This window comes from Opisthocomus hoazin, chromosome 26 (genome assembly GCF_030867145.1).
Source record: "Opisthocomus hoazin isolate bOpiHoa1 chromosome 26, bOpiHoa1.hap1, whole genome shotgun sequence".
Classification (NCBI taxonomy): domain Eukaryota; kingdom Metazoa; phylum Chordata; class Aves; order Opisthocomiformes; family Opisthocomidae; genus Opisthocomus; species Opisthocomus hoazin.
The window spans coordinates 2,144,636-2,166,143 of NC_134439.1; the positions used below are offsets into that span (position 1 = coordinate 2,144,636).

General features: G+C 56.0%; 1 protein-coding gene across 2 annotated transcripts; it reads right to left on the reverse strand.

Moving 5' to 3' along the window:
* Positions 1 to 541: 541 nt before the first annotated feature.
* Positions 542 to 21,463, reverse strand: CAVIN1 (caveolae associated protein 1). Of its 2 annotated transcripts, XM_075443360.1 has the most exons (4): positions 21,316 to 21,463; positions 20,487 to 20,592; positions 16,336 to 16,799; positions 542 to 1,856 (listed from the first exon to the last, which is right to left on the reverse strand). In XM_075443360.1, exons 3-4 carry the CDS (start codon positions 16,753 to 16,755, stop codon positions 1,191 to 1,193), a joined length of 1,086 nt encoding a protein of 361 aa, XP_075299475.1. In that variant the 5' UTR covers positions 16,756 to 16,799; positions 20,487 to 20,592; positions 21,316 to 21,463; the 3' UTR covers positions 542 to 1,190. The 2 variants fall into 2 exon arrangements, with proteins under 2 accessions (XP_075299475.1, XP_075299474.1); XM_075443359.1 differs by lacking the exon at positions 20,487 to 20,592.
* Between the last annotated feature and the right edge of the window lie 45 nt (positions 21,464 to 21,508).

Consider the following 21,508-nt stretch of genomic DNA (forward strand, 5'->3'; position numbering starts at 1 on the left):
CCGGTTCGTGGCGGGGAAGCGAGTGTCTGCGCGGGGGCGCGGGGGCGGGGGGCAGCGGGCGGTGGGCGGGGCCGGGGCACGCGGCGGCGGGGGCGCGGTGTGCGGGGCGAGGCTGCCATGCTGCGGGCGCGCGGCGGGGAGGAGCGGGGAGCGGGGAGGGGGGGAGCGCGGGCCGCGGCACGAGGCCGAGCCGTGCCGAGCCCCGGCGCAGGCAGCACCCGGGGATGGCCGGGGCCGCTGGGACAGCCGGGAGCCGCCCGGGGCGTCGCCGCGTCCCGCAGCGCTCCGTGAACACGTTGCGTGTCCCTTGGCACCCGCTGCCACCAGGCTGCATGCGCTGGGGGGGGCCGCACCCAGCACCCACCCCCGCCGTCTCCCTGCCCGGCTCGCGGGGCCGCGGGCAGGGCAGCGTGCGGACGCCCATGGCCTGCGCTGCTCCTGCTGCAGCCCTGGGGCTGTCGGACGGCCCCAGCGCGGCGGGGAGCAGCAGCGGGCGCGGGCGGTGCGGTGCCACGCGGGCACCCACGGCAGGCCCAGCTGCAGGGCTGCTCCGTGGCGAGGCCATCCTCGGCGCCGCCGCGTAACCGGGTCCTCGGGAGGGCGGAGGGGTGCGGAGCCGCCTGCCCACCGCGCAGCTGGCTCGGCTTCGCCGCACGCTGCCCGTCGTCGGGACTCGCTCAGCTCTTCCCTCCACGCGCTGGGTGCGTCCCGGGCGCTCTGCTCCCCTGTGGGCGGCCAGCGGGCACGGCCGCACAGCCTGGTGCGGGGAGCGTGGCGTGGGCCGGCGAGCTGCTGGCAGGGAAGCTTTCTTGACACCAGGTCTTTGCTCGTGGAGGACACTCGGGATTTCCAGGTGTACGGCCGCTGTCTTGGCTTTAGCACTCGCCAGCTGGGTCCCCGTCGCGCAGCGCCCGTCTTCGGCTCTGGCGCAGCCTGCGGCAGGAATGGTCTCCAGGGGTGGTTTGACAGTGTAAGAAAAACAGTCCCGTGTTCCTAACGCTTCTGCGTGCTAAAACTAAAATATAAAATACACCTCGTCCTAGCAGGCAGGGGATTGGCGGCGGCTCTGCAGGGCAGGAAAGATGCGTCGTGTACACTGGCCCCGGGGCCCCAGGGCAGAGAGAGAGCTCGAAATGGGAACGGTTACGTGTTCAGCCGTCGTCCACAACCCTTCCGCGCTGCAGCCCGTCCTACTCGCTGTCGCTCTTGTCCACCAGTACCGCGTCGGACTCCTCCGTGATCTCCAGCAGCGTCTGCATCTCGGGGCTCTCCCCACGCAGCAGATCCGAGTTTTCTCCCTCCTCTCCACCAACCTCCACCAGCTCCGTGGCTTTCACTTCCACCTCGCCCTCTCTTATTTTCTTGACATGGAAAGTGAAGGGTGGCACTTTGTAGACGGCTGTCTTGGACCTGGCATAGATGGTGTGGTCAGGGGTGAAGGACTTCCGCAGCTTGTCCCGAGAGCTCTTCATCTTCTCCCTCCTTTCGTTAGTCACAATCTTGGTGCCCAGTTTGTTCATCCTCTTCTCCAGGTTGTGGCGGGTCTTCTCCAAGTTGTGGCGGGTCTTCTCCAGGTTTTCCTTGGTCTTTAGCTTCGTCTTCTCCATCTTCTCCTTTGAGAACGCCTTCTTAAAGTCATCCACTCTTTTCATGCCGCTCCTTTTGATGCGCTCTGCCCGTGACTCTTCAATAATCTCTTCAACCTCCACCTCTTCATCCGAGGAGAGCTGGATGTGGTCCTCCTCTGCGTGGTCCTCACCCACAGGCACCTCCTCGCCCTCACCTTCCTTCTCCAGCTTTTCACCCTCCTTCAGAGACTTGCTGATGCTCAGCTTGGACGGGAGCTTCACTTCATCCTGCAAGACACAGAGCGGAGCCAGTGAGACACGCTCGCCCGGGCTCCGCAGCCGCAGTGCTGCAGAGTGGGGAGAGCCCAGCCCGGCCTCGGCCTGCCTGGGAGAGCCCAGCGATGGGGTCGGGCCTGCCCTGCCCTGCCCGTAGCAGCCCAGGGCTCTGCTGGCCGGCCCCAGCCCCCCAGCGCCGTGCAGAAGAGGCAGGCCAGCGCTGGGACTGGGGGCTTCTCCCTCCTCCCGCGCCCCTGCCGCAGTCCCTTCCCCTCCAGTTTCATCTTCGTCCCAGGACCTGGCCCCCGACCAGCCCCCGCCCGCATCCAGCCGTGGAGGGCTGCGGGGAACCCACCCGAGCCGTCTGCTGCCCCTTCGCTCCCCGGTGCCTGCCCGGAGCCCCCCGGTCCCCGCCAGCCCGCCGCCATCCAGTGTCCTTCCTGCCGGTGGTCCTCCCTCGGTGGGCTGCTGGCCACCCCCTCGGCTCCAGCCCAGCCAGGGTCCGGACACGGCGGCCCCGGGCAGCACATGGCCCGAGCCCGGCTGCGCTCGGACTGTCCCAAGGCCTGCAGCATCCAGCCGTGGGGCTGGGACATCCCTCAGGAGGGCACAGGCTGCTTTTCCCACTTCTCCACTGGGAGTCGGGGAGTTGGTCCAAGCCTGTGTCCGAGGGCAGCAGAGACGGCGGCCCCGGCTCGCCCAGCGAGGTCTGCAAGGTTACGCTGTCTCTGCTCCGGATGGGGGGTGAATTCATTCAGCTTCTCCGCTCCCCCGGGTCAGCCAAGTTTCTGATCCCGGCGGCAGAGGACAAGCATGCACCCAGGAGAGGGGCTCAGCCCGGAGCGGGATTGGTTTTCATCCGAGCAGCACATAGCGTGCGTCCTGCTGCAATGAATCACCCTCTGTCCCCAGGACAGGCTGGAAATAGCCCGTCGCTGTACCCAGCGTCACAGCTGCAGGGCTGCGGCCCACGGTGCAGAAATTTATTGCCCGAGCGGTTTTAATCTACGGAGCTGGGCGGGAGAGGCGTGGAGCTGCCGAGACGAGCGCTGCCGGAAAGCAGCCGAAGGGCAGCGCGTGGAACGGGCAGGCCGGGAGCGGGGCAGCGGGGCTGAGGGCTGGAGAGCAGCCTGGGCAGCAGGATGCCGGGCACCATTCCCGGCCCCGGTGGCCGGAGCTGAGCAGAGCACGGACAGGGGACGCAGCGAAGCCGCGGGGCAGACCCCGGGGCACCCCAGGCCCAAGTGCTTGAAGCGTGTGGCGAACGCCGCGGCGACTCGCCCTCCCGCGGCTCAGGGAGCCGAGCTGCCCCGTCTCCAGGAGGGTGAATTTGCCGAGGCGTCTCCCGTGCGAGGCGGCGTGCTCCGCGTGCCACGTCTGCGCAGCGGCGGCCACGGCACCAGTGCGGCTGCGAGCAAGGAGCTGCGCAGATGTCGAGGGCCAGGACCCTCGGGATGGTTGGACTGTGTGATTCTGTGATTCTGTGACTGCCAGGACGGCTGCTGAGGCCCGGCCCCGAAGAGCCGCTCCGAGCGCTGCTCCGGCTCGCCGAGCCCACGGCCACGCTGCCGCTGCGGCCCGAGCCCCTGGACGGAGGCAGGACAGGACGCTCCCTGCTCAGACCTCAAACACTTTCTGGAGATGGAGGTGAAGCGGCCAACATCTGTTTTCTCCATTTGATGAGCCGCTCCAGGAGAAAACAATACCCATGCTCTCCGAGGGTGAGGTCAGCGCAGAACAAGCCCGCGTCGCTGGGCAGGCCGGGATCCTGTTCTCCACAACAACACCTGCTGGAGCAATCCCCGAGGCTCCCGGGGACCCTGCCCTGCCGAGCCAAGAACATCAGGAACTCCAGCCGCTTCCTTCCCTCCGAGTCAACACAATGAGCCAGAACAAAGGCATCCCCCTCTCGCCTGGCACCGCTGTCGCTGGACACAGGCCATATCCTGCAACTCAGATACTTATCGGCCCCTTGTCAGCTCCAGAACATGTGTGTGCAGAAAGAAACACCACCGCAAAAACTCCACGTCTGCCACACAAACAACCACCTTTCCTCGTGTTACCCCACCAAATCCATCTTCTGACCGAGTTTCCTGGTGTGGCTGAACGGGCTGCACAGCCCCACAGCCATCCGACCCCGGCAGCGTCCTGCGCGCTCTCCCCACAGCCGTGAGGACGGGCCCACGGCAGCTCCCGGACACGGAGCAGCCCCTGCCAGGGCGACAGCGCGGCTCTAACCCCCGCCACCCCACCCTGGGAGCAGCAATCGCCCGGCTGCTCGGCCCGAGCTCCCGCAGAATGCCTGCATTCACGGACCCGCTCTGCCGTCCCCTGCGCCGTCCCCGCAGGCAGCTGCCCGCGCCCCAGCCCAGCCCCGCTCACACCTCGTCCCCCAGGCACCCTCACTGCTCGACGCGGAGCAGAGAGGGAGCGCGGCCATTCCCACAGGTGAGGGTGCCTGCAGTCCCAGCCTCCTCCCCCCAGACTGGTTCCGAGAGCTTTTCTCCAGCTGCGCTTGGGAAACCCTTTGCGACCTTCACCCGTCCCGGTCCCGCAGGGCCGGGGTGACGGCGCAGCGTGCCTGCCGCAGGGCTGCCAGGCCGGCCGAGGGCCCCCGGACGGGGCGTCTCTCTTCCCTGTGCCGGGTATAATTCCTGCATGTTTTTCCCCTGACTCCTCTTCAGCCTGGTCGCTTCTCCGAGCGGCAGGCAGGCAGCTGGAGGACAGCTGGTGGGTTTTCAGCTCTGCGTGCCGCGGGTCAGTCCCTGCTCCGAAGCCCACCTGCACCTCGGGAGCCTGGCTGCGGGTTCAGTGGGCTCTGGCGTATGGACAGGACAGCTGGTGGAGAGCAACCAGCAGCTCCGGCACGTCTTAACGGGGACGGGCACGTTGCTGCGGAGCATCGCTCGCGTGTAGCTCCGCACCCGCAGCCAGGCGCTGCCCAGATGCCAGCGAGGGTCTCCCGCTGCCCGCTCCAGGCGTTCCTGCTGCGGGAACGGGGCAGAGCGTGCCCGCAGACAAAGCCGCCTCTGCCTGCAGCGCAACGGGGCCTTGCTGGAACAATCCAGAACCATCGCGGGTCTGCGGGCGGCTGCTACACAAATCCCCGCTCCGGGCAAGGCAGCACGGTCTGTGCACTTTATTTCACTCATGACTCATCCAGATAAGCCACATTTTTAACACCAGGCATTCCAGCTACTCTATTTTTACTGGGAAAATACTGACCCTTGAAGTGGACGAGTCCAAAATCCTGCGTCTTGGCATCCCTGCCTGTTGGGGTGTCCAAACCCTGGCTCCCAATCAGCAGACGCAGACTTGTTCTGTTCCGTGAGAGAGCTTGAACCCAGCTGGCACAAAGACAGCGGGTAAACAAGGTTTCTCAGAAGATTTTTATACCAGCAGAAGAAAAACCTTCCCGCTCTGTGCAGAGAGCAGAGCTACGCCCAGCAGAAGGACGGGCGGTGGCCACGGGTCTGCTGGGACTGCGCTCGCTGCCGCCCGATGCGCTTCGCCTCACGACCCAGCTCCCGTTCCAGATGTTTCTTCTGCCCGTTTGCAACGTGCCGCCCCGGCCCGTCTCGCACTCTGACACCCACAGCTGCGCGGTGCCCTCGGCACAGGCCTCCCGGGCAGCTCCCGGCCCCGGGGAGCGGCAGGGCCGGCGGGACGGGACTCCCGTCCCTCCGCAGACCTCCGGGCGCCCGCGGCAGCGCCCGCGGCAGCCGGGTGACGGTGCTGGGCTGCTCGGTTCCCCCGCCTCACGCAGCTGCGGGCTGTCAGCCCCCTGCCTCACCGCGCTACGGGGGCTCGACGTCTGCCGTTGTTTTCCAGGCCGAGTTCCCCCGCAGTGAGTCACGCAGGCAGCCCCGCGCGGCCATGGACACGCCATGGACACGCCGCCCGGTTGCTACAACACACGTAAACACTTCCCCCGCCGTATAAAAGGCCGATGAGACACAAAGCCGAGCTGCGTTCCCAGCCGAGCAGAGCTCTTCAAGCGCTGCAGAATCACCAGCAAATCTGGGGAACACTCCCGCCACGCGAGAAGGGCTCCCAGACTGCTCTGGAAGACGATTTTATTGTCAGCGTGTAAAAAACAGAGTCCCAGAACTCCCGGCCATTCCGATCTCCAGCTTGAAGGTTTAATGAGGATTTTTCACACGTGCATGCTAATCACATCTGCAATTCATCTCGTTCAGTTATTTTTACACATTTGCAACAGCACAAACAGTTGAGTTTGGTTCACATGCAGCCACAGCATGCAGAACACGACCAGCTCACATCCCCAGACTCTGCTATGACCAAAACGGGCCGATCCCACTGCTGCCGGGTGAGCCGGAGCTTGCTGCAGCTCCCGCGCCGTGCCAGCCCTTCCTCTGCCCACCCAGGGCCGGCCAGACCAGCTCTGAGGGAGGGTTGCAAGCATCTGGGCAGAAGACAGCGTTCCAGGTCAGATCGCGCCCTGCCAGAGAAGAAGTTGTTCTACACTCCCATTGCCACGATAGCTTGGTTTGCTCTGCCAGTCCTTCGAGGATGCTTTCCTGTGCTGACCGCCGTCAGCGTCACGGGAAGGAGGATTCAGTCATTCCTGAGTAACAGCAATGCCCCTGACAAGCACCCACGGCCTGGCAGAGCTCAGGGGTGTAAAGATGCCCAGAAAAGAGGAGGGCTGTGCTTTCTTCTCCAGCACCTTGTTGGAACAGACTTTTTCTGTGGAGATGACAATTGCTGTCAGACTCTCTGCTGTATCACAAAAAACTGCCTTTTTTAAAAACCCTGTCACTCTCCTTGAAAAGGAGAAGCTTTCCCTGGCGGCTTCCCGCTGAGCCCACCGTTCTCGGGCTGAGCCCACCAGCGCCCGGGGCAGCCCCGTCCACCGGCCGACGTGGCCGTTCCCACCGGGCAGCGCGGCACACGCCACGGGGTGAGCGCCCAGAGCACAGGCACCTGGAGCTCAGGGTGTTTGCTCCAGCAGCCACACAATAGGAGGAAGGCTGACCGGGCACTGTGCTGGTACCTGTGGCCCTTGTGCCACCAGATAAGTGTTAGACAAACAGCAGCCCAAGCCACCGCCGGCTCCAGCCGGCACGCAGCAGCCTGGCTCCCAGTGAGCAGCGCTGGGGCTGCCCCTGAGCAGAGATGGATGCTGCAGCACCTGCCTGGCACAGCCGTAGTTTTAAGTCACACAGTTTGTGCTCTCTGCCTGTCTTTTCTCTATTTAAAACAACAACTTCAAACCATTCCACAAACACCTACAAACCAAACCTTACAAGCAGCCTGAGGAGGCATTACCAGGTCTGTATTTCAGCGGGAGAAACCGAGGCTCAGAGAAGAGGTGGGATTAGCCCTGCCACAGCAGACGCCAGCAGAGCCAGCTGCTCCTGGCTGCCAGCCCTTCGTGCTGGCCACGCAAACGATTCCTCCCTCCCAGATCGCAGAGGTAGCGCACCAGTCCTGTAATGCCGGAGAGAAAATCCCAGCTCCTCACCACCCGCTGTAACTCGGGCAGAAGCATGCAGCAAGCAGCAAGCAGATCAGGCAGCAAGCGGAGGCACTTCTGCCACCCCAAAGATCAGCCGTGCAGCGCTGCGGCTTGCAGCAGCCACAAACGGGCGGAGAAGGCAAAGGCTCTGGAGTCAGCAGACTTCGGAAGAGGTTCAAAGCGATCTTCGGGGGTTACCCCTGCTGAGGCCCTAAGCTGCTGCCTCCTCGCACGTCTTCTGCTGATCTGGGCCATGGCACTCTCCGCAGCGCGGGCAGAGGGAACCGCTCCTGGAGACGGCTCAGAGGGCAGTCCCTGGCGAAGACTCAAAGCGCACACTCGGGATCTTCTCGGGCTAAGATGAGGAAAACTGCGTTTCAATGGCCAGCGGAGAGGAAGCACACCAGAAAAACTTACCTGTCCCCGCCAGGAACCTCATCAGGAACATCCCCAACAAAGTAATCTGGATTAGCATGAGAACAGGCAGAGAGAAAAGGCACAGGGGCATGTTTTGGTAAAGGGACAAGCCAGGCAGCAAAATCTGACAGAAAAGACAGGCAGCAAAGATTTATTAGAAGGAAGAGTGTCCTTCCCCAACTCACAGCAGGTCCCAGGAGATGCAGAATCCCTTCTATGGTTTCAGGCACGTTTACACCGAGCACTGCCCCAGGGCCAGATTCTGCTCTTTTCAGACTGCTGTTCACAGAGTGATCTGGTGTCAGCTGTTCTGCAGATAGCTCCCATTTTGGTGGTGTAGGTAAAGCAGAGTTTGCTTGTATGTGTAGGATTGTGAAGAGATAGTGATTTTAAACCCCTCTGTTTATTAATTCAAATACACAAGCTGGAGAGATCGAAACAGCTGGCTGTGACTGCAGAACCCCAACCGCCGGCTCTGCCAGCGTGCCCAGCGCGGGACAATACCCAGCAGCTCACAGACGTCTATGCCCAGTGACACAGCAAACGGGCTCACTGCAAAATCCAAGCCTCTCTCTTCTGCTAAACACACCCTGAGGACAGCACCTAATAGGACACCTCCTCAGCATCCCCAGCAGCAGCTGGTATATAAAATTAACCCCTCCCTACGCAATAGGCATGGCCTCGATTCTTTTGTTCCAAAGGCTGGACAGATACTATCTCCAGTAGTGCCAAGAGGTCCATAAAAAGAGAAGCCTCGAGACCTTAGAGAGAAGACTACTGAATCCTGCAGTAAGAAGTCACCAAAGAATACTGCTGAGATGAAGGAAAATATCTAAAATACAAGGGGTAGAAGCAAAATAGCTAGGGATTAGGTAAATGTTAAAGGGATAAGCTAGTTTGTTCTCAAGCAGTATCTCCCTGCCTAGCAGAAGTCCTTCTACCCTCAGTAATTTTGTGTATTGTACAATCTTCTTGACACTTTTTTCTATTAGGCGCGTCTAGTTAGTCTGTGTCCTGGAAGCTATGACCTAAAAGCTGTATCTTCTTCATTAGCTGGTGAGAACCAGCAGCATGGTAAAGGCACTGGAGCTAGCTCAAACCTGGTGGTGAAAAGCAAGGCACGAATGGCACTGGGAGAGGAGGAGGCTGTTTGGAAAAGTGCTCCTGCCTAACAGTGAGTCAGAAGAAAGGCAGCGCTGTTGGAAACAGAGAAGTAAATAGATTGCAGAGTGAAAAGGCTTTTTTTTTTTTTCCCCTCTGACAGCAGAAAAAAGTTTTGATTCTATTATCAGTCTGTTTGTACAACTGGCTTTACTCTCAGAACGGCTCCTCCCGGATAAACCTGTCCCAACTGATTAATAACTCCAGAGCTATTTCTGAACAGCAACCCAGTGAAGATGGAGTTTGCATGACTGACGAATTGCAGATAGATCTGTGCTGATACTGATATTTGCATCCTCACATAATGCTATAGACTAAACATCCTGAGCCTTCTTATTCTAAATATTTGAATTTTCCTCACTGACACTGAGCATCTTTGTTTCTGGTCTTTGTCTCATCTTGCAGCTGGACAGTGGACCCACAATTCTTCAGGTACTTTGTGAGCTGTAGGAGATCGTGCAGAATCAAGAGGACAACCGTTATCCCAAACAGGGTAACAGAGGGCTAAGCCCATTGCTGAAAAGCTTGCGAGTCATTGCCACGCTTTTCATGGGTCACAGATGCACCACAGCACATCAGCGAGTGGAGACGGCGTGGTCCTCTGCTCACTAACCGGACAGGGACGGCACATCACACTTCTGGGGCGGGCAGCAAGAAGCAGCTGCAGCGAAGACGCAGGAACAGCCCTCGGTTTCACCAAGTCCGTGCCCAGGCCAAGCAGCGCGTTCTCGGGAAGAACGGCCGTGTCAGCCCGAGCGCGGGTGCTCGCTCCCGCTCGCCGGCCCGGCAGGAGCCGCACGCCTTGGCTGGAGCGGGGATGGGCGACAGCGCCGGCGAGGCAGCCCCGGCAGCTCAGAGCCTGCCTCGAGGCAGGGACGCACGCCAGCACACAGCGTTCGCACGGACGTACAACAGGGGAGATGGAGGTAACAGGCAGGAGTGCCACTTCTGCCACGACGCTCACGCCCGGCCGGTGTTCGGCAGCGCCTACAGCACCCAGCAGCTTTTACCACCCACCAGTCAGACGCCCACCCAGGGAACACTGGAGAATCACAGAATCACAGAATCACAGAATGGTAGGGGTTGGAAGGGACCTCTGTGGGTCACCCAGTCCAACCCTCCTGCCGAAGCAGGGTCACCTACAGCAGGCTGCACAGGACCTTGTCCAGGCGGGTCTGGAATATCTCCAGAGAAGGAGACTCCACAACCTCCCTGGGCAGCCTGTTCCAGTGCTCTGTCACCCTCAGAGGGAAGAAGTTCCTCCTCATGTTCAGACGGAACTTCCTGAGCTTCAGTTTGTGCCCATTGCCCCTTGTCCTGTCGCTGGGCACCACTGAAAAGAGCTTGGCCCCATCCTCCTGAGAGTAACGGGACTGTGCCTTTCCAGAGAGGCTTGGTCTGAACGCTGGCTGGCTTCTTGAACTCTTTGGCTTCTAATCCCAGACCTGCAAACTTGGTTACATGTGGCCCTGGAAAGCCTTTCCTGCCGTCTGTCCACGACAGGTTAATTTATTTTTGCTGAGGGCTCATATCTAGCTGAAGAACAGGAGATGAGCCACAGTCTCAGGGGAAACTAGAGCGCTCCAGCGACCCAGCCCCCGGAGCACGGCCGGCCAGCTCTGCACTGCACCGTGCTCCTGTGTGCTGCGGCCCCGCTGGCATCACACCGACGTCGGGATGGACGCTTAGCTCCACTGCTGCCAGGCACAAGAGAGGCCTGAGGGAGGAATATGCGATCAGAAGGAATATTACCTTTGGTTTTACTTTCATGAGGTATTAATCATGCGATCCAACCCTACCCCAACTGGCTGAGCAGCCTCCAGCCCTTTGCTCTGAGACAATTTATTGCTGCACAGCTCAGTGTGTAACTGTAATGCTGAAAGGATTTCGGCAAAGCGCACAGTCCTGGTACTAACTGCTTATAAATAATAGCTTAGCAATGAAATATTAATGCAGCTGATTCCAGGCTGCAACAGAGAAATCTATCCTCCAGAGCTGCCTTTCGGTAGAAAGACTGATAATCTGCACTAAGAAAAATCCTGGAAGTGAGAGCTGTTTCCTGTGAATTATTATCTTGAGACTCTTACAGTCCAGTAATGTGCAGAGAATCTGAAGGATTCTTTGCACACCAGGATGTTAACATGGTGCCCCTTACGATGGATGAAGAATTCCGTGCTGCAGCCTGAAGGAAAGAAGTCAAATGATCTTTTTCTCTTTCCCCTGGGATGGCATTTTTTCACCTCTACTTTTGCTACTTCTGCAGCCAAAAGCAGGAGAACAGAAGGGAAGACACAACAGCTCGCTGGGCTGAGACCCCTCTGTTCCAGCAACAGAGGATCAGAGACAAACAGTATCAGCCCTTCGTTAGTGAGGTTCAGTTTGTGTGATTCAGATTTTTTGTGTTTCTTAGTAAAGGCAAGGTGGGGAGAGGCGGCACCCCGGGGGTGGGTGCGGCAGCTGCGGTGCCTGGGTTTGTACACCCTGTGCTCCCTGCCCCATGCTTCCCATCAGAGCCCCGAGCTCATCTTCTTTTCCATGCTCTCTTTTGAGGAGCACAGACCTAAAACTGAGGCAGTTCAGGTCTGGCATCCGAACCTGTTGCGTTAATGTGTGGGATTGAAATCCACCCCTCCGCGCCATGATCGACAACCTTGTTGCTCTCGCCCGTATAAGGCCCACTCAAGGCACAAAAGTCAAGCTGTGCTATTTATATTTCCTCGTCCAGCCCTACCTACCCTACACATCATATGGCTGAGACTCGTGTTCTACTCAGCTCCCGTAACCGCCTGGCCCTTCCCAGAGAAACTCCACTTCTGCCGAGGCTCCGAGCGGCCGCCGGAGCCCCTGGAGCCCCCGGAGCCCCCGGAGCCCCCGAGTCCGACAGCGTGGGGAGCAGCCCGCCCGCACACCTTCGACAAAGGCCGCTCTCTTTCCAACAGACAATGCCGCACATCACGAGCCAGACTTCCCTCCAGCTCGGCACCCTCGTGAGCCTCAGAATAAAGGATCAGCATACTCTAAAAATTCAGTATTTCATCTGTGTGCTGCGTGCTGCAAGCATTTGTCTGGCTGTAGGAAAATCAGGCCTTTGACATTTACAAGAATAAGTTTAATTGTTGAAAAATGTTTGGAGGAAAAATGCTGTGCTTACGTGAGTGCTGACATGTGCCGTTCTTCCGATGAATGCGGCACGCTGTCTGGATTTAGAGCAGCAGCTTTGTGCATGGGACATCCATTATTTCATGATGAGCTGTAGTAACCAGCCCCAGATTCTTGTATCCTAAAACCAGGAGATCTGGGGTGAAGCCACTTGAGTTTGTTTTTATTAGCAGCCACTCAACCCAATGTGTCGGTGTCCTAATTTCTCTGAAAGGCAGGCGGCACAAAGGAAGCACTGAGGAGCTGTGCTCCCATGGGCTGCCAGTAAGTGCACGCAGCCGTCTGACATCGGACTTCTCAGGAAGGCAAGTCCTGCTAACGGTGAGAGCACTGAGCTCCTGTCCGCACAGCAGCTTGTCGGAAGGCTGTCACCTTCGCTTTGGCACGCTCGTTTTCAAAACAAAAAGATGTGGTAGTTTGGAGGGGGTTTGGTTTTTTCAGATTTAATTCTTAAGAATCAATCTAATTCCCTGCGTCGGTACAAAAACTGCTCTCAGTAGAAATCAGACCAACTCCTGGCCTGGCCAGGTAGAAGCGTATTTGACAGAGCGAGCAAGCGAGGAAGCACGCACACATCCACAGGAGACTGCGAGCAATGGCCGGTAAACATTCTGCTCAGTGCCTCGCCCTGAGCCGGCCCCAGCGGCAGCGATTCTCCGTTCAAGTTCGAAATGACACGGGCAGACGCGCTTTAGGCTCATCTTGGCAGGTCAAGCTTTCCCTGAACAAAATTTGATTTCCATTTCCTCCTAACTAGCAGGTAGCAACACACCACTCTCACACGCAGTTCGACCTCTTCTCCCAAGGTGCCGAAAGGGCCTCTCTGCACTCCTGAAACAGGCCCTCCGTAGCTGCCGGAGACTCGGTGCTCAGCGCCGAGAGAACAATCAAACACCTATAACCAGTAGAGACCTGATCTATCTTTTCCTCCTTTCATCCCTTCACACCGCAGAACCACGCAGCACTAAATCCCGACAGAGCACGACTGCTTTTTACTCAGCTATCCTGCTTGAAAATACCCGCTGCTGGTTGGACGTAAGATTTTGTGTCTCTTAAGATGAGTTTATCTCTTGTTCTCCAACAGAAAAGACTAATAAATCTTTGCATTTTTAGCCTTAGCAACTGAAAATCCAATTGCACAGGAAAGTTGATCACAGCTTTCCAAAGGCAGGTTTCTCCAAGGTAGAAAGTAGTAATAATGTCGCTCACCATCACAGAAGTAATTACATTATCAAGAAAGTATCTCACACGAACTTTGATAGGTGCTGGGTCTTCAGAAGCAAAACACTGAATTAGAAAAGATTTCTTTTGTATTTTTTTTTTAATTGATAGACACAAGAAAACAGTGAATTTTCCTCATTTAAACTCCCAGCGTGGAGCCCATCAGAAAGCTCTGGTTTTACATACTCGTGATATATTTTTTTTTAATTTCATGGTTATTAATACTGAAACAGAGCAGGACATTAGTGAACGGGTAACCCAGCAGGGATCAGCAAGGCTTCCTGCAACAAACAGCGTTGTTCACTAGCAGCAGAGCAGCTGAACATCGCGCTCGGTTTGATAGCTGCCGTTACGATGCACCCACAAAACTTCCTTCTGTCTAGAGTTTAATCCTTTCAGTGTGTTAGCGTCACCTCTTTTGGATAACCCCAGACGGAGTACCACTGCGGTCACCGATGTGCCTGGGATTACTGACCGTGATAAAATATTCATATGAATCAACTGGGACACAAAACTGTAACTTGATGTTTTTGCAAATTTGCCGTGCAACTCCCACAGCCGGTCTGTGTTAGGAATTGCTGAAGAACGACATCTCCGTAATTACAATAAGACACAAACTCTAAAAATCCCGTCCCTCCCAGGAAAACACAAAGCAGAATAAAATCCCCCCAAAGCCAAGAGCAAAACTGCCGCGATCCCCCAAAGCGTTTAACTTCTTCAGAACAAAGGTCTCCACAAATAAGAGAGGCTCCTACATACGACCGGTTATTTCTCCTTGCACCACGCCATACAATTCAGGTTTCTGCACACTGAAAATTACATGATGACATTTTTATGGCGGGCAATCTACAGAATAATGTAACTATTAAGCAACCCAATTTTCTGTATGCGAAATAATAATTAATGCAGCTCTGAGACAGACTGTAGGTTGATTTAACGTAGAAACATTCTCCGTTGACCAAAAATCTACGTTTCCATCGTCTGCAGGAACGAGTGGTTACGCTGTCGCAGAGGACTGCACAAATATACCCCATTCCTCCAGGGAAGCCCCTGTGGCCCTGCCTGGCAATAGGATCCTTGCTGCGTGGCTCTGCCTTTGCCACAGTAATGCAGCACAAGAGTACTATCGATAAAAGTATTTGTTACTCAGGCACATTAACATTATTACTGCCTATTTCTTCCTAGCATTTGAACATCAAAAGCCCATTGTGGGTTTTGCTTTTCTGTTTAAGCACCAAATTACGAGATAATCAGGAGTTTTTCCTCCCAGTGAGCCTTCGTTTGCCTTCACGGTGTCCGTCAGCCATCCGCACGCTCGCTGCCACACCTCTGGTCTCCCTAAAACTGCATCCTCACCCTTTGTGGCAAGGTTTACTCCGGCTCCCTGCAGCAGTGCGAGGACTTCCACGAGGGCGCAAAGGGCTCCATTTCACATGAAGCAAACCTGGAGAATTTCTCACTTGTGCTCTGCGGCCTCACAGGCAAACCACACTGAATTCCACACTGGGAAATTGTTTTGAGCTACAAATTGTTCTTTTTTTTCTCTTCACGTCTTCATGATTCACAAAATCCCTGCAATTGTCCCTTGTCAACTGACTCGCTCAGAGGCTGTTCTGTCCCTGTTACATCAGCAGGAGCTTTGCCCCTGATTTCCCCTAGCAGCAGGATTGCTTTTTTGTATTCAACGAGAAACTCTACTCAGTATTCCTAAGCAACAGCAAACCAAACTGAACAGCTCGCAAAATGACAATTTGCCAATGTTTAGGATGCTTCCAAAGGACCTAGAAGCTTGCCAGCTTCCTACCTATTTCCGTAATCCACAAGGAATGTTGTGTTTAAACAATTCCCTTCACTCTTCCCGTTTTGCAATGTTTGTTGCTTCTGCAGTACATTTAGAGTTCTGTTTTATTTTTCTGTGGATAGATCTATCCTCCCCCAAAAGCCTGACACACAGAGCTTGTAACAAATACATATATAACTGATTAGGTTGCCCGTATGATCTGAACAGGCTCAAGTATTGCAGCCTTTCAGGCATGATAAAGCTACAAATGCTTAAGCTCTGAATCAGAGAGTTACACAGGCCCCCATACTTGCTAGATTCCTGAGCCTATTACGATCAGCTCTCCCTTCAAACCCTGTAGTAGGAAGCGTTTTCCCCTTTTTTCTGTTTTTCTTCCCTCTCTTCCTGTGACCAGCACTGGATGCTTCTCTATTTGTCTCTGACGCTGTCTATTATTAACCCAGAAGCTTCTAACTGAATCGTTAACTATTTCACTCACTTTTCTTCCATGGCACAAGATGAGAGTTGCTCTGATACGGAAGACTGACTCCAGACAGGAAAACTGACAGCAGCATTTTCCTCTCTTTCTTGTTTAATATTGAAGGAAAACTCCAACGCTTAGCGCAGGGGCTGAACACCAAGGAAACCAAAGGTGTTACTGAAACCAGACAACGAGAAGATTCAAGACTCGCAGGCTGCAGAGAAGAGCATGGCAATCTGTACACGCACACCGGCAAAGGCAGACCCGAGTACTAACGAGCTCCAGGAGCTGTTTGTGTTTTCTCTACCGTCTCTGTCTGTCCTGGTCAGTGAGATTAACCCCGATGCTGGGGTTACTGTCTCTTGTTGTTATCAGATGCATGTCACAAATCTGAAATATTATCGCCCTCCACGTAGCAATACACATGCTGCCTCTCAGCAGAAAAGACGTTGGCAGACGGATTTACAATACTCCCTTCCAGAACCCAGTGCATTCTTGTTCCTTTTTTAGCCAAGCAGTAAAAGCAGATTATTTTGATACTTCTGGTCCACTGCAATGAGTGCTGAGGGCCATTCTCACTATTCTTGTTAAAATTCTTGTTAAATACAGCAACTCTACCAACCCTTCCCTTGGAACATGAATGAGGGAGGTACTCTGGACCCACCTCAATTCGGACCATCAGACAGTCAGGGGAGTTTGGGAGAGTAATGGGCCATGCAGTACGACAGAACCCTTAGCAAAGAAAACACTCACTAACAGGACATGGAGAAGTTGTGAAACAACTCCTTACCTGGTAGATCATGACTTTGAAGTTTCTGCGTTTGAGCAGCTCCGCTTCGTTGGCCTCCAGCTTCTTTATCTGCCCAGCTTGCTTTTCCAGGTTCTGCCGAACGGTTTTCACGTTGACGCTCACCTTGCGCACTTTTTCCAGCATCTTGTTCACAGTGTTGCTGGTGGTGGTGTGTGCCTTTGTCAGCTTGGTTAATTCTCCTTGGATGCTGGTCACTGCGCTGTCCATCTCTTGCTGTCTCTCCTCCAGCTGTGTTTGGGTCAGCTGGATCTGATCCACTGCTCCAATGATCTTGTCCAGCAGGGTCAGCACCATCACGCCATTGATCTGGTCTGATTTGATGGGTTCTTCAGGCACTTGCTCCTCAGAGGCTTCAGAGGCAGTTGGGGGTTCGATAATTTGCAAAGTAGTATCCTCCATGATCGCTCGGGAGTCCTGGCTAGCGGAGCCTGGAGAAGCTGTCACTACAGGGAGAGAGAGAGAGGAGGGAAAACTAAACCCGAGCCTCAGCTAAACTGCGCTGGGAGACACGCCAGAAATGGAGAGCACAGTGTGTGGATGTCTGTGCTGAAATTCAAATGGCACAGCTCTGCAAAGCCGTCCAGTGAAACTGCCCTGCAAAATTTTCCAGGCTCGCAGGTCATTGGCTGACTCCACCTCAGCTGTATAAAAGGAGCCCGCTGCCAAATGCCTGATGACCCACCCTTTCTGAAATGATTAAAATAGTTGGAGGGGAGGCGATGGCTTTGCATGCAAACACAGGCATGGCTCAGCGAGGAATGCAAAGCTCTGAAACTACAACCGCCTCTTCTTTACCATAAGTCTAAAGGCACTGTAAGTAATGAGAGGAAAAAACAAAAACCTTGAGCAGGCGGCTCGGGCAGCTGCCGGAAAGCAAGCAGCCCCATCTGGGCACAGCTGTATACATTAAAGGAAGGCTGGCTTAAACAACTGCACACATTACAGTTCAGCTGGAAAATTCAGATCTTTTGCTAATAGTTAGGGTTTTTTCCAGGACCATGAGAGCCTGATTTTCAATACTTTAAAGAAAAGCGACAGTTTGGATTGAGTAGTGTCGTGGTTTAACGGCACGTAGCTTCTGGATCATAAACATGCACGCTCCCACGTGTGTGAATGTACACAACGGGCGTACCCACGATACGTACAGTTTGCACCACAGCTCTACGCAGATGTAACGCAGAAAGAAGCAGCGTAATTCACTCATGAAGTGAAGCAACTGGCCACTCCCACCTAACAGAAGCTATCTCAGCTCTGTAATCCTCCAACCATGGACAAATCTAGTCGCTACACTTTTAAATGCGGGACGTGTTTCAGCACATGCCATGCAAAACTGTATCTGCAAGCGATGCTCAAAGACACTGTGTTACATAAGGCTTTATTGGTAAAAAAACACTAATTGTTTCAGAACTTCATAGAGTACGTATTGCTTTGGAAAGCATAGGGAAGAAATAATCCTTATTTTGCTAACTTTTAACCTTGGTATTGACACGCAGCAGTCCACAGACTCTGACAGGGTGCTGCAGCGGGTTACACCTCGAGGAGCCATCGCCAGCTTCCTGCCTGAGCAGACCCTCGGGAGGTGCCACCAGCGCCCGTCCACAACAGCCCAGCAGCACCCAGCACGGGGTGTGACGCAGGACAATTCAGCTCCCGAGAGCGACGCTGGGTGACAGCCTCCTCGCTGTCGCCGGTGCCGGCTCAGCCACGGGGCTCCCGGGGCAGAGCTGCTGCGGAGCTGCTCGGGGCTGGGGCAGCGGAAGGCCCTTCGTGGCTGCGCCGAAGGGCTGCGGGCAGACCGGGAAGCCTGCAGCTTCCCTCTCGTCCTGCAGCCCTGACAACAAGCAATTCCTACTCAGCACGTCCTGCCGCTCGCCGGCTGCCGTAGGCTGGGAAATAAAACAAACGCTCCGCAGCACTCGGCTTCTCCAGGCTCGCAGCCTGCCTCGCGACCGAGCTGGGAGGAGCGCTCATTTCCGAGCACGCGGCCTGCGAAACCCACGGGAGCATCGCTGAGCGATGAGTGCTCACGGCGGTCAGCACTTTCCGTGCCCCTCTGTTCTCCACCGCGTGACAGCTCGCTCTTCACCGCTGCTGCACCCACCCCGCGCCATTGGTCTGGGTTTGGCCTCACTGTGCATCGGTAAACTGTCCTGTGCGGCTTCCACAATAGGTATTGTGTCATCTATCCAAAATAGGTTGCTTTTTTATACCCTGTTTTTTCCTGGAGGGACCTTTTCCCTCAGGATTTATTTCCAGTGTTTGCTGCTGATGAGTCAGTTCCATCAAAAAAACCCTGACTCCAGCCAGCCAGCGCTGAGGCCCCGCAGCTGTGTCTCACGGGGGATATCTGCTTCCCAGTGGATTTCCACAGCTACCTGCTGCGAAGTTCCACGCGCAGGACAGCATGCACGCAGACCAGCCCTCTCTTTCTGGGTCTGTCATCTATTCCATGTGTGACTTCAACGCAGTCTCTGTGCCTTTGTTTCTCCATTTGGGAATAATTAAAAAAAATCAGAGCGAGTAGGTCAATCTAGATAAAACCAGATAAAACAAGAGAACAGGGGTTTATATCAGGGGTTTATATTTGGTTTTGCTGCTCAGCAGAAGAGATGAAGTGCCACGCTCAGTGCTTGCTGTGCACGCAGCAATCACACCCCAGGAGAAAACACGTGAGTAATTTTCTATGTTAGGACTAACTGAATTTCAGCCATTTTCTGCCACGGAGACACACCCAGAAAGCCCACAGGCGGCAAAGTGCAGCCCCCCCTTCAGAGCCCTCGCCCTGACTTGAGCACACAGGACAGGGCAATCTGACCCGACCTCTGCTAGGGCGAACCATTTCTTGCTGCTCTTGTTGCACAGTAGATATGGCTTGATCTTGGCCCCTTCCACGCTCACACTACGCCTTAGATACCACCGATCATTCTGATATCCCAGCGATTTTCTAGCACCACTACTGAATTCGTTACATGGACACGGAACAGACAGTCCAAATGAAAACTAGCATATTTCAGCTTCAGAGAAAACCTCTGTCAGACGTATGCAGGCCAGCACAGGATGACAAGGTGCAGCATCTGCTTCCCCATCAGTCCACAGAAGTTCCCGTGACTGTAGGCAATGGCTCAGCTCATTAGCTTGATACATAGCAAGATACAGCTGCTTAGGGCCTGTCAGAAACAAGGGACGGCCTTGGCTTGCAGCAGACAGACTCTGTTAAATTTCACCAAGGGCGGCTGACACAGAATCACAGAATCACAGAATAGTAGGGGTTGGAAGGGACCTCTGTGGGTCACCCAGTCCAACCCCCCTGCCGAAGCAGGGTCACCTACAGCAGGCTGCACAGGACCTTGTCCAGGCGGGGCTTGAATATCTCCAGAGAAGGAGACTCCACAACCTCCCTGGGAAAGGGACACAACTTGTCGCCTCACAGAATCACAGAATCACAGAATGGCAGGGGTTGGAAGGGACCTCTGTGGGTCATCTGGTCCAACCCTCCTGCCGAAGCAGGGTCACCTGCAGTAGGTTGTAGAGGACCTTGTCCAGGCATGGACCTCACCTGTAGCTTAAGCACAGAGGACATGGACTAGACAGAGAAAAAGAAAGAAAAATATCCTCCCTATTTTCCAGGGACCTGGGGATAAGTACAGGGGGAGGAAATGTGCAGAATGTGTGCAGCTTTCCGTACTGTTAGATGCATCCCACAGACGAGGAGAGTTCAGTGTTGCAGGCCACTGCCAGCGCAGTGCATTTCACAGACACCAAACTCCTGTCACGACAAATGAATGTACGTGGCATTTAACCTGCTAACTTGCTCGCTTTTTCACAATCCATTTGAGAGATGTCAAATACCTGAATAAAAGCAAAACCTGAGAGTGTTAGCAGCCCTGCCACTGCCACTTCCACCACGCAGCACCACCAGCCTCGCTGACAGGGCCCGAGTCTGCTGGCACAGGGTGTAGCTCACCACAACTGCAGCTCACCACGCCGACCATATGCTGCCGTCATTTCCCTATGCAGCTGCAGGTGCTCTCCTGCCTCGTAGGAGCTCGAAGAAGCAGTACTTGGGATGTGTTCCTCTGAGCTGGGGCACCACCCACCCCGCCACCGGCACCCCTCTGTCAGAGCATTACCAGTGAGCACGCGGCAACAACCAGCATCCTCCACCCCAACGGAGACAACTGCCTGCCCAGGGCCCGGGGGGCATCGCACCTCCGCTTTGCCGTGCACCAGGAGGGGCTGCAAAACAAAGACAACCCTGTGGAAAGGGACTTGTGGTGAAATCACGTTACTGCTGCTGCAAAAGCTCCTCTTTTCATCCCATCAAGACCAAGCAGCATTTGCTCAAAGACACAGTCAGCAAGAAGGACAGGCTGAGGGTGTTGGGGCTGTTCAGCCTGGAGAAGAGAAGGCTCCGGGGTGACCTTAGAGCAGCTGCCAGTGCCTGGAGGGGCCTGCAGGAAGGATGGAGAGGGGCTTTGCACAAGGGGGTGCAGTGATAGGACACTAAAACTAAAAGAGGGCAGATTTAGATTAGATATTTGGAAGAAATTCTTCCCCATGAGGGTGGTGAGGCCCTGGCCCAGGCTGCCCAGAGAAGCTGTGGCTGCCCCCTCCCTGGCAGGGTTCAAGGCCAGGCTGGATGGAGCTCTGAGCACCCCTGCCTGGGGGAAGGGGTCCCTGCTGATGGCGGGGGGGCTGGAACCAGACGAGCTTTAAGGTCCCTTCCAACCCAGACCACTCCATGATTCTGTTTGGTGTGTTCTGGACCTTCCCCCCTTCGCTCGCCCGTGGCGGCGCCGGCCCCGCGCCGGAACGGAGCCCGGTGACGCCCCCCGCCCGCCGCCCCTCCCGGCCACGGCCCCGACCCCGGCGGGCGCGGCAGGGCCGGGGCCGCCCGCTCCAGTCCCGGCACCGGGGGGAACGCCCCGCGCCGGCGGCCCCGGGCTCCCCGGACCGTACCTGTGGCCGCCGCCCCCTCGCGCGTCGGCCACGCTGCCGGTGACGTCACTGCCTGCGTCACGGCGCCGCCGATGGCGTCAGCGGCGGGCAGGGGGCGTCACCAGCCGCCCAGGAGGAGCGGTGACGGCCGAAGCCCCGCCTCCCGCCGTCGTCACTTCCGGTGCGGGCCTCGGCCGGAGCCGCGCCGTCGCTA